Genomic DNA, 12,081 nt, shown 5'->3' with positions numbered 1-12,081 from the left:
TCTTGAGACAATTGAATGCAGCAAATTTAGCTTCCTTTACGGCTGCTGAAAACTGGCTTTGTGATCACAATATGTGCATGAGTTGATGTTAGATAGTTCCTGGCTGTTTACATTCACTTTCAGGGGTAAAAATCAAGTGAGGTCTAGTTTATTTATAGTGCTTAACTACATTTAAAGCTACAGCTGGTTGTGAAAATAACTTTGCTTGAACTGTCACTATATTGTGAGAGAAGTACATGAGACAGATGATCTGTGAAAGAAATCATGTCCCTCCTCCTCTTCCTACTGCGTCTAATGGTATTTGCCTAGTTTGGGGCCATTTTGGTAAGGAACCGGAACCAGGGCGAGAGAGACAGGATCTAGAATTCAATGGATGCGCCTTTCCATCAAAATAAAAGCACCAAGCTAATAAAAATGCGGTGAAACTTTTTAATTTAAAGAATATAATTTACAAGAAAAGCCCCAAGCCATTAAGTTAACCTTTTTCTTTTATTGTAAATCGATGGTGCGCCAGAATTTAAAGTTTTACTTTGGTGAACACTTTTACCTTGGTGAATTTGGTGAATTCCGGATCTGCTCTCTAGACCGGAACCAGAATCCAGACAAAATTCAGAGTGAATGGAAACCAGGCTCTTGGCCTTACGTTAAGAGCCTGGTGACGCGAGGCTAGCATTTGCCACAATCTACTGCAGAGCACTGTGAACAACCAATCAGAGCTGAGGAGTCTCTAAAGCAGCTGTCAGTTATGTCAATCACTATGGCCAAACTAGGCAGCACTGATCAAATTTAAATCAACATTTTGTAACTGCATCACCCTCAAATGTTTTCAGAAACACATTTTAGCGCGGGGGTCTTCAACATTTTTCAGGACAATGACTTCTTAACTCAAAGAGAAACAGAACAAGGACACCCTTTATTCAATTAAAGTGAGCTACACTTGAGACAATTCTCTGCATATTCTCTTACATATATTATATATATATGTTCTTCTCTTATTATTTTCCAGTCTTCTTGTTTTCACTTGCCTGTAGCTGCTAACTAAGCAGCAGCTTGTGAAAGGTACCCTGCGCCTTGACATTCTGGGACGCCATGTCAAGTTCTGCCTGTTACATACATTGTCTTCTTTCAAAATACACTTCCATTTTCACAGGAAATTTAACGCCTTCAGTTAACTAACTAATGAACATGGTTAGAGCTAGGATAAAAGAACAGGATTTGGCTTTAGAATCTTACGGGACACGAGCACTGCTCTCTCAGGTGAAAGTCGATGTTTATTGGACTTATCCACTTCCCCTGCCACTGGATTTGGACAACCTTGGAATGAGACCGGGTTGGATTGCACAAGGATTCATGGTAACAGTTAGCCTATCATTATTGTTGTGTAATGTATGTAGATTTCATGGTTTCATTAGGTTTAGCTGCCTTGACATTTTTTAATTTCCTGTAAAGGATTATTAAAGTTCTGTCTTATCTTATCTTATCTTATCTTCATGTGTATTTTCAGACATATTTAGATTTTTTAAAAATAAATAAAACATAAATTATCAAACAATAATTTGGCGGCCCCAGTAACTTTGAGGACCCCCCAGAGGTCACAGACCTCCTGTTGAAGCACAGGTTTTAGTGTATGTCACGTCACGCAAAATCTGTTAATTCATGTTTATGTTTTATGTTGATCATATCATGCCTTAGTTTAGTTTTATGTTTAGTCTTTCACTGAGCACTTTTATGTTAAGTTAAAGTCACTCATGTCTAGTCTCGTCTTGCACTTCCTGTTTTATTTTGTACTCACCGTTTTCCCTCTCGTTTCAGACCCTGGCTTCCTCCCTTTGTGTGATTTTCCCGCCACTGTGATTGTCTCCTCGCTCCCTGATTGGTCTCACCTGTGTTCCCCCTACCTCATGTATAAATAGTCCTTGTCTCCCTTTGTCTTGTGTCAGTTTGTTTTGTCATGTTGATCAGGAGAGTATTGTCTAGCGTCCAAGCCATCCATCCATGCATGCAAGCATGCATGCATGTTACCAGGTTTTTGTTTTGTTTGTGAGCCTTAGTACAATTGTTTGATCCTCCAAGAGAGTGTTTTTTGTTTGTAGTTTTATCCTCCTTGTGAGAGTTTTCATTTTGGCTGGTGTGTGGTGCTTCCTTTTGGCCCAACTCTTTTCAACATGGCGGCTAGGTCACAAACCTTCTCATTTCACAGCTAAACAGTACACTAAAATATGTTTCTGAAAACATTTGAGGTGAGAAATAAACATTGCAGTGACAGAATCTTGATTATTATATTAGATATTAGATCAGCGCTGCCTGGTTTGGCCAGAGTTCACAAGAAGTGATTTCAAAAACAAAAATTAGAAACACTTGTATCCATTGATGACTTTAAGGGCGTCATAAGAATGTGGCGATACAGACGTGTGCTTGTTTTTCTTGAGAGGCCGCTATGTTGGGTCGCTCTTTTACAAGAGATTTACAATCTCAATGGGACTTCCTGGTTTTAAAAAAAAAAAAGGTTAAACAAATAAATAAAAACTGCATGATTGACAGCTGCACTAGAGGCTCCTTTGCTCTGATTGGTTGCTTTGTTCACATGCTGTAATGCCATCAGAGGCACTACAAGGCAACAGAGTAGGTAGAGGAGTGTGAATTTTTTCCACAGATGATTTGTCACATTTAGTGCTGTGGATGTAGTGACAGAAAATTATTCAAACTTAAACTTTAATGTCTTAACAGGTCCAGGACTGCAACAGAAAGTTACAACACATGAAAAAAGAAAGAAAGAAGAAACCACAGGAGAGGAAATTAAAAGAGGCATTACTGTGGGCGTAATAGTTACCACCAGTGGTAAACTGGCAATTAAATAAACAGAAAGTTGTGCTCTGTTCAGCATGAGAGAAAGAACAGCACAACAAGGACTGTGTACCTAATGTTTTATTCAATCAAAGTGAAATATAAAAGCAAAAATCATTGGATTTAGAAAGCTGCACATCACCTAACAACTTTCTACCCTGACTGGAGGAACATTTGACAAAAGTCCTTTGTGGCTTTTTGTAGGAATATGTTCATATTTACCGCACCCTGTTGACTCAGTGTTTTAATTTGCTTCCTTTTAACTTGGTTAGCAACAGTTTTTGTCCGTGACAAACTGATAATAACTTTCCACTGTCAGAGTCTGTCGAAGGGTCACCCACAATGACTAATGTTTCCTCTGTGTTGACTGCTGCAGCAACAACTCTACAGTATGGTGCAGGAACTACGCCTGGATGTTTAATATACTGCTCAAGATGATAAATCATGTTCACTCCGGGGTATGAATAAACTGTTTGCCTTGAGATTTCTCTTATCACACCATAACAGGAGCTTTTTTTTGTCCTGCATGTCTCAGTCTTACAAAACAGTTTATATTACACAGTTTAAAGAAACAGACAAAATAAAGTTAGCATCTGGTGTCACAGCCTCAGCAGTTTATTAGAAGATTTACATGGAATTATCTTCGTTATAATCTCAGCTGTTCCAGGAACAGAGGGCACTACATCCAGACATACAGTACTTAATGCTGAAACCGCTCATCATTTTCTCTTTGCTCATGGCTTTATTCAAAGATATGTAAAGAAAACAAAACATTCACGAGTTAATCTGGAAAAAAAAAAGAGGAAACATTTGCACACAGAGGAAGAGACTTCTACTGCAGCTCTCACAATTTTGATTTCTACATTTAATGCAACGTCTTTTCAAAGCTCAGAAGATATAAAAGCCTATGAGGATTTATTCAAACACAGGATAACATTTTAGAGGTAATGCTGCTTTGTTGGACTCTTTAGTCAGTTTGTGACAACATCAACCTGAGGAGAGAAGTTTCTCTACAGACGTACAGGTACAAAGAAGCAGGCTGTCTCTTGTTTTCTGGTGTTTAGACCTGAGTATGTAATTGACACACACTATGTTTTATAGGGAATACTTTTTAAGCAATATATCAATCTTAAATACGAAATATGTGGGTGCAGGCTCCTGAAAGGGAGAGAAACTCAGGTGAGAAGCAACTAGTGGTTGAGAGCTGGATTGTGTAATGTGCGTTATGTTATGAATCTGCAGTCACTACAAAAGATCTGTAACAGTACTGTTGAATCGAGTGTGCACATATAATTATTGCTCCGATTGCTTAATGTTGTTGTTTCACACCTGGCATGTGATGGTTACTTCTCAGAGGGAGATGCATAATCATGTTTTTTGGCTCTGCCTGCACACGTTATTGCTGGATCCTGGATTCTTGCACAATGTAGTGTGACGTACATCTGTTGTACGAACTGCACGTCTGTTTACTTCCTGTCAGCTCCATGGCAACGTTAACTTTGCCGCCAACCTTTGAGATAAAAGTGCTTTTTCATCATTTATGCCATTCTTATGTGTGATTTATACTACTGCATAGGCTCTGCGTCAACATAGAGCCTACACTGTAGCCTGATATGCACCTTTCCAGAAATGTAACAACATGCCTGGCAATGCAGATCCCCTGTCTATTTTTGTAAGCTGAAGCCACTTCCCTCATTTACTTTGATTTCACAGATAAGAAACCATAAATTATGACGATAATAAAGCCTCCACACAATTGCATTTTAAGTCTTATTATTATTTATCCTGGTCTTCATATGAGCAAAGGAAATCTCCACTCATCGCTAGGCTAATTTATACAATGTAAAATGCCATAGGCTTGTGCTAATAATGGTAGCATGTTGTATTTGTGGAGGAAACTGTGTCAGACGCTTTACCTGTGAATGCTGTGAGTTATAGTGGAGCCAATTTGCGGACTTGTGTTTGAAATTGTCACTATTAAGCCATGTTTGGTTGACGAGTCTTCACATTGTCTTCAGATGTGAGAGGGTGTCAGACTTTATGGTAAGCATAAGTTAGTTACTTCACTGTTCACCATTAGCGTTGTTCATTCATTCATTTTCTGTAACCACCTACCCTGTTAGGGGTCGCAGGGGTGCTGGAGCCTATCCCAGCTGACATTGGGCGAGAAGCGAGGTACACCCCTGGACAGGTCACCAGACTATCACTGGGCTGACACATAGAGACAACCATTCACACTCACATTCACACCTATGAACAATTTAGAGTCACCAATTAACCTGCATGTCTTTGGACTGTGGGAGGAAGCTGGAGCACCTGGAGAAAACCCACGCTGACACAGGGAGAACATGTGGACTCTACACAGAGGGGCTCCCCCACCCTGGGTTTAAACCAGGAACCCTCTTGCTGTGAGGCGACAATGCTAACAGTAAATGCTATTAACAGAGCATATAAGGCTAAGTGTAAAAAGTGAAGTCATTAACTTTAGGATGAATAAGCAGTGTGGTCAGAGACGAGGGTAATGTTGCAGAGTTGACAGGAAGTAAACACATGCAGTTTGTAAAACGGATATACATCAGTCAACACTGTGCAAGCAGAGAATGCTCTAAGGACAGATTTTGGGTGGACTACCATATTAGGTCTTAGTTGACAACGACTGGTATAACGCTGCTTTGAATCTTTGTGTCTGAACGCACTGTGACACACAGTGACTGTAACTCATAACAGCACATCCTGAGAGAAAATGAATGCTGTACCTCACGGACAATGTGCTGTCAAAGAACAACAAAATGCATGTTTCCCTGGAATAACCAAAAAATAGTTTTAAGCTATCAAAATATTGAAATTTATGTTTGACACAATCTAATAAAGAGCTCTGCTGGAAGTCATGTTATACCTAACACGCTACGATTATTGTGCTTCTCTCATATTTCATTATTAGAAAAATAGATTCTATTAGGAAGTAATGATGAGACTTAAAATAATGTGTGTGTGTGTGTGTGTGTGTGTGTGTGTGTGTGTGTGTGTGTGTGTGTGTGCGTGTGCGCGTGTGTGTGTGTGTGTGTGTGTGTGTAGGTGTGTATGTGTCTTTGCATATTCGAGAGAATCATCAGTGAGTGGTCCCTGGCAGCAGCTCTGCCTCAGAGGCGAACAGCTCCTTGTAGAGTGGAGGGAACAGAGAGTGAGCGGTGAGTGGATAACGCTGACTGAACCAGTGCAGCTTCTCCATGTGCAGACTGCACAGTGAACGCAACACTGCCATCCTCTGGTACAACTGTGTGGGGGGGGGGGGGGGGGGGGGGCAATAGACACAATCAGACAGTCTGCTTTCTGCTTCAGTGAGGGACATACAGGTCAAATAATAACATGTTTGGAGACAGTAAATACAGAGAGAGTATCTGCTCTGTGCCGAGACATGTACCTTGTGCATTAGACTTTCTTGGTTGTCTCGGTGTAGAATGTGTGTGAGTCCAAACTCAACGCTCCTTTGCACTCGCTGAACTCTGCCTCTGTCCTCCAGACATGGACGATCTGCACAGACAGACAGACAGAAAAAGCAAAGATAGATTTTTTTTAAAACCTTACAATAGATTAAAATCACTCTACATATGTGAGAATAGTCCTGGTTCATTGTGTGGCATGTTAATATGTATATGATCAGCCACTGGGGGGCAGAGAGGGTAACTGTGTGGGGATGAATGAGGGACACTACAGGGCCAAATGTGATGGAGAAGATGCCCTAGGAGGACTCGTACTTGTCAGTCCAACAGTTTTTGGACATATGTCTGTTTTTGACTAAAATATAAAGCTGAGAAGGGTGTTTAAAAGAAGTAATTATTTGGGCAATAATTGTTTTACAAACATTTTTGCACTTGTGATGAAAAGTATGTCTGTCATCAGCTACATTTGGACCAAAATGAATAACCTAGGTGAGACCGGGGGGCATTATCACAAGGGGCATTCATAACATTTCAAATTGGACCAATCAGAAACTCAGCACATGGTCTGTGTTAAGGTAACTTAAGGTTAGGTAAGGTGAGGTAAGATAATGTAATGTACTATAATGTAATATAAGGTAGGGTATGGTAACGTACAACACATTCTCACTCTGACCTCGTCACATATCGACATTTGGTCATGGACTTGGTGAAAGGTACCCTGGGTGCGTTGGTTGTTGAGGTTCTGGGACACCGTGTCAAGTTCTGCCTGTTACATGCATTATCTTCTCTCAAAATACACTTCCGTTTTCACAGGAAATTTAATTTTACATACAGTCTCTTTCAAAATAAAAGCACTACGTCTGTACAACACTGTGAAATTACATTGTTTCCCTTCAACAACGTGGTTAGGTTTAGGGAAAAAGAACGAGTTGGCTTTAGAATCTTACAGGAGGCGAACACCGCTCTCTTGGCTGAAAGTTGGTGTTTGTTGGACGCATTCAACACCTAACACCTGCCCCAGTCTGACTTTCGCCACAGTAACTTTCATCCTTGTCCCACCGCGTTTCCCCCTGATGCCACCGAGCCCCCATTAAACTATAACAGCAACTGGCCATGTATCCCGCCAACCTTAAAGGATGCCTTTTGTCATTGGTCAAGTCACTGCCCAAGCGCCAGATTTTGACATCACAGTGTGATGTAAGGTAAGGTAAGGTAAGGTAAGGTAAGGTTTTTTCCCTATGCCATACAAACAGAATGACTGTATCAGGGAACACTACATTGTTTATAAGATGTGCTCTCTGACTAGATACGGCCATCAAGAACCATAAATATAAATCTTAAAACACAGCCGAAGACAAATCCTGCAGAACAAGGAAAGAAAAATTATCTTTAAAACGGTAAGAAAAATGGATGTTGCCTGATGGAGAGTGCAAAGCCTGAAATATGATGCTTGTACTGCTGGTAACCAACTGTCTCTACTGCAGTGTCTTCCCACTTCCCACAAAACGGAAGAATGAAATGCAGTGGAAGTGAGAAACACGCGAGTTGATCTTACCTGTGTTGATCAGCACCAGAGCGCTGAAGAGAGCAATCTGCTGCTCAGTCAGCTTTAGAGCACACATACCGTGAGCAAAGTCAAACACTGCTGCAATTAAATCTCCACATGCTGCAAGAAAAGAAACCACAGAGCACTGATAAACCACCAAACTTATAAGTTGTGCTCGCTGCACGAATGGTTTCAGAACTGCCTTTGTGCCTCAGTTTGGAGCAACATGTAGAAAAATCCTCACCCAAAGACTTGAAGACTTCAGCACCGGCGAATTTGCCATCGAAGAAGACGGTGTTGTTCTCCGTGTTGAAGTAGCGGCTCATTCTGACCAGAACCACTTCCATGGAGCCTGAGTGAGGAGGGAGAAGAAGGGACATGTTAAAAGAAGGTAGGAGAGAGATTTAAAGCATTTTAGATTGTAACTGTAGGTGACGGTGACTTCTTGTAAGTGACAGGTGAACTCACCAGTCTTCAGGAGAGCAATCTGGTCGTTCTGGCTCAGCATACGGAAGCCTGGGATGTGTTTTGCAAACTCCACCACATACTGCACAGCATCGGTCAGTCGGATGGCGCAGTGCTGCCACATCTCGTCCACCGACTGGGAGTGAGAGTAAGACGGAGAAGAACATATTTTGAGGTGAGTTTATTTCAACACAACATTCAAATCAACCACGAGGGGACTAAAATTTTACAATACCTATATGCAACATTTAGAGCGTATCTAGAATTCTGAGTCTGAGCTGGGATTGTCTGCACATGGTTCTCAACATGGAGGTGGCTGCGAGAACAGTGCCAACAACGGCAACAGTGCTGACAAAGCTAACAGGGCTAACCGAGGGTGGGTGTTAAGTTAAGGTTATGCTTAAGCAGTTTATGCATCAGCTGCCCATGCCAGAAAATGATGTAATCCCCCTTTTGCGTTAAGCATGAAAGCTCCAAAAGCTGTCGCAGCACCTGAATTTTTGTTGCTAGGTGTCCAATGCATTTTTCTGTTCAAAAGAGACACCTTCGAGGGAAGACTGGCAGAGAAGTTTTGCCCGTACAGACTAAACAAAGCACTAACAAAGCTTCATACATTTGTAACAACGCCATCTTCGTTATCAGCTGTAACCATTGTATGAATGCAGTGCAGAGGGGCGGCAATTGGCTAGCCAGTGGGATACCCACATAGGGACTCACATGCACTAACATGCATGCGTGGCCAGACCATCTGCCACAACAAGGAACAGAGAATCTCAGATAACCATACACACAGAGGGAGTGTGACTTCATTCTCTGCTCAGGAGGCCATTACTCCACTATATCTGAAAATAGCTGTTTGTTGTCGATTTAAGTTTGGTATGTTGTTATTGCAGTGGTTGCTTCAACCACAGGGTCCAGATTCTTCCTTAGTCAAGAGTTCAAGGTCCACACAGTTTAATATATTCAGCTTCATACTTGCATTTCACCATGTCGTCGAGCTGTCTTTGTCAAGCAGCTGTCCTATAGTCACTAGCAGGAAACAGTGCCTTAAAATAAAACCCTGTTCTGGATATTCACTGTAATCCAAAATAAAGTGTTTTTTGTTTTGTTTTGTTTGTTTTTTTACTAAATTGACATGTTTGCAAGTCACTTGCTGACCCACTTTTGGACAGAGACCCACCAGTTGGGAACAACTGCTTTACAGAATCTTTTACTCATCCCACAAAACTCGTCCTCACTGTCCAGCCTACTGCTCTTTCTTCAGATTTAGCAGAGTAAGTTTCTGTGTTTTATCTCTGTAAATACTGTAATTGGATATCATAGTATATGTGCTGCTGAAATGAAATTGGAGTCAACAAAGTTGTCATCTTTAACTTGAACATGAGCTTCCTGTGTGATCAAAGAGGCAGAAGAAGAGGGAAAATAATAAAAGCTTTCTCAGTTTTCAGTTTGATGAATCAAAGCCATCTGAAATGACATGTTTTGTTTTGAGACTGAGTAGGGTCACACAAATGCAAAAGACAGTCTGGGAACCAAAAAAAAAGATAGTTATCATGTTGATTTACTTTGCTCTGGTAGGCTTGGATCTCATCTCTGCTGAGCAGTTTCCATCTGAGAGCCTGCAGCTCCTCCACTCTGTACTGGCTGGTCTCTCTGTGGGAGCGCACAATGCTGGCACACAGCTCATCTGAGAAAACAGAAAAATAAACACTTGTAAATATTGAAAATATAAATACAGTTGCATGCATGTCAGCCCACTGTGCTGTTTCCTCACCTATGTTTCTCAGAGAGTGAGGGTAGAGGCTGTACGGATCCTCCAGAGGGTTGCAGGGATGAATCGCCACCAGGTCATGAGATGGCTGTCTGGAGTCAAAGCCTGTTATGAAGCATAGAGAAGACAAATAAGAAATAAGCAGAGGAGGACGAGGGGGAACTGCACACAGTGATGTGTTTACACATCAGAGCCTCACCTCTTATGTCAGGGTGTCCACTGTTGTCCCCTCTCCCCTGGGATCTCGATGTGGGAGACACACCAGAGCCTCTGTAGATCATTCCCGACACCTGCGACTCGCTCGGGGAGCACACCAAGTAAGGGTGAACTTCAGCGGTGTAGGACAGCAGCTCAGTGTCCCCGTTGAAGGAGTAGGCTGCGGCCATGGGCTGAAGGAGCTGTGGGGAGCGGTCCTGACGGGCTTTGCTGGGGAAGGACAAGAGAGACTGGGCGTCTCCCTGAAGCTGCTGCCGCTGCTGCTGCTGTTGTCGGTGCCTCTCCACTTCAGCGATCAGAGAGTCCCGTTGACGTTTGGACATCCGTCCAAACTTCACAGCTGAGGAGGAGACAAACATTAACACTTAAAGAAATAAACAAATGATGGAATATAGTTTGTCCATGTGTCTCTCAATGTGTTTGTGTCTCACCATCTCTGCTCATGCCCTGTGCTAAGCACTTCTGCAGACGGCAGTGCTGGCAGCGGTTGCGGCTGGCCCGATCAATCTGACAGTTGTTCTGCCTGGAGCAGGAGTACGATACAGTAGGCAGCTGGCTGCGCCGAAAAAATCCCTGAGGGGTGATGGGTACAGCATGGTTAACAGAGCCCAACAGAAACATGGTGTTTGAGGCAGATATCAATAATCATATTCAAGACCTACAAAAATGTGACTGCTGTGTTCACACCTGCCCAAATGATCCGCACTTAGCGGGCATACGAACTTGAGTTTGATTGAACCGAACTAAACAGGACAGGTGTGAAAGCACCCTAATATTGGCCAATGACACACTCACATAAGAATCCTTTTGGGTGGACTGGTTTATACTGGTTTATAGATCTATCAGGGAGGAAAACTTTGAGCTGAATTAGCCTTAGCTCTGTGAGTGATTGAGATTTAGCTTTCTAACATTCTGCACATAAACAGAACTTTAATATAAAATATGTATTTACATTTTTTTTCATCAGACTGATTTTCTTTATGATTTTGCCTGACAGGGTGGAACTTTAAGAGACAGATTAACAGGGTAAAACATGAGCGAAAGTTTATGCTCATCCTACTTTACTCATTTGACTGCCCTTAAAAAAAGTACATCTCTTACTAATAAATGGTCTCCATGGAAGTGTAGCCTCTTTTCTTTTATGGGAAGGCAAGATACTAAGAGCTAAATTAGTGGAAAGTGACTTCAAGAACACACAATAAATGATGAAAATGGTAGAAAATAACTATAGTCCCCCCCACAGTAAGTATGTGCTGGGTGCTGTCATCTCACCTTGCAGCCCTCACAAGTGATGACTCCATAATGCACTCCAGAGGACTTATCACCGCAGATCTTACATGGGATAACTTCAATCTGGGCTGAACAAACACAAAAGAGTAGTTATGTTAACATTTTTAGATATGCAGCATCTCATCTAATCTCCTTCACACAGATGCCACTTCACTGTCACTCACACCAACAGGGAGAAAACAACTGAGCCAACCTGATCTTCATTCAGCAGCTGAGCAGGTCATGAAATGTCTCAATGAAATTAAATATTACAAAAGTCAATGTTTTTTGAATAACATTTAAAGTACAACATGTATTTTTCTGCTGCTAGGCCTCTCTCATTCAGAGCAGTAACCAAAAAACACAGCAGAGCCATCACTGCAATCAGTTTCTCCCTGTTAGGATTCCTTCAGTGTTCAGTGTTCAGGAGGTTTTTACCAAGGCTGAATCATCTGCAGAGGTCTCCTCTCAAAAAAAAAAAATAAAATAAAATGGACCAGGTGATAGAACCAGTAAAAAATACTGAATAA

General features: G+C 41.7%; 1 protein-coding gene across 4 annotated transcripts in view; it reads right to left on the bottom strand.

Annotated features, from left to right (window-relative positions):
- Positions 1 to 3,436: 3,436 nt before the first annotated feature.
- The window catches only part of rorc (RAR-related orphan receptor C), a 29,153-nt gene continuing 20,508 nt past the window's right edge, over positions 3,437 to 12,081 (bottom strand). For all 4 annotated transcript variants that reach the window (XM_033639759.2, XM_033639758.2, XM_078171540.1 and 1 more), the window contains 10 exons: positions 11,555 to 11,640; positions 10,714 to 10,855; positions 10,266 to 10,622; positions 10,070 to 10,171; positions 9,861 to 9,982; positions 8,299 to 8,431; positions 8,075 to 8,182; positions 7,840 to 7,950; positions 6,266 to 6,375; positions 3,437 to 6,118 (listed from right to left, as the gene is read on the bottom strand). In XM_033639759.2, the coding sequence (XP_033495650.2) occupies positions 5,954 to 6,118; positions 6,266 to 6,375; positions 7,840 to 7,950; positions 8,075 to 8,182; positions 8,299 to 8,431; positions 9,861 to 9,982; positions 10,070 to 10,171; positions 10,266 to 10,622; positions 10,714 to 10,855; positions 11,555 to 11,640 (1,436 nt within the window). In that variant the 3' untranslated portion in view covers positions 3,437 to 5,953. The remainder of the gene's footprint in view (positions 6,119 to 6,265; positions 6,376 to 7,839; positions 7,951 to 8,074; positions 8,183 to 8,298; positions 8,432 to 9,860; positions 9,983 to 10,069; positions 10,172 to 10,265; positions 10,623 to 10,713; positions 10,856 to 11,554; positions 11,641 to 12,081) is intronic.

Source organism: Epinephelus lanceolatus, chromosome 10 (assembly GCF_041903045.1).
Source record: "Epinephelus lanceolatus isolate andai-2023 chromosome 10, ASM4190304v1, whole genome shotgun sequence".
Taxonomy (NCBI): domain Eukaryota; kingdom Metazoa; phylum Chordata; class Actinopteri; order Perciformes; family Serranidae; genus Epinephelus; species Epinephelus lanceolatus.
The sequence above is the reverse complement of the archived record's forward strand: the minus strand, read 5'-3'. Positions and strand labels throughout refer to the sequence as shown.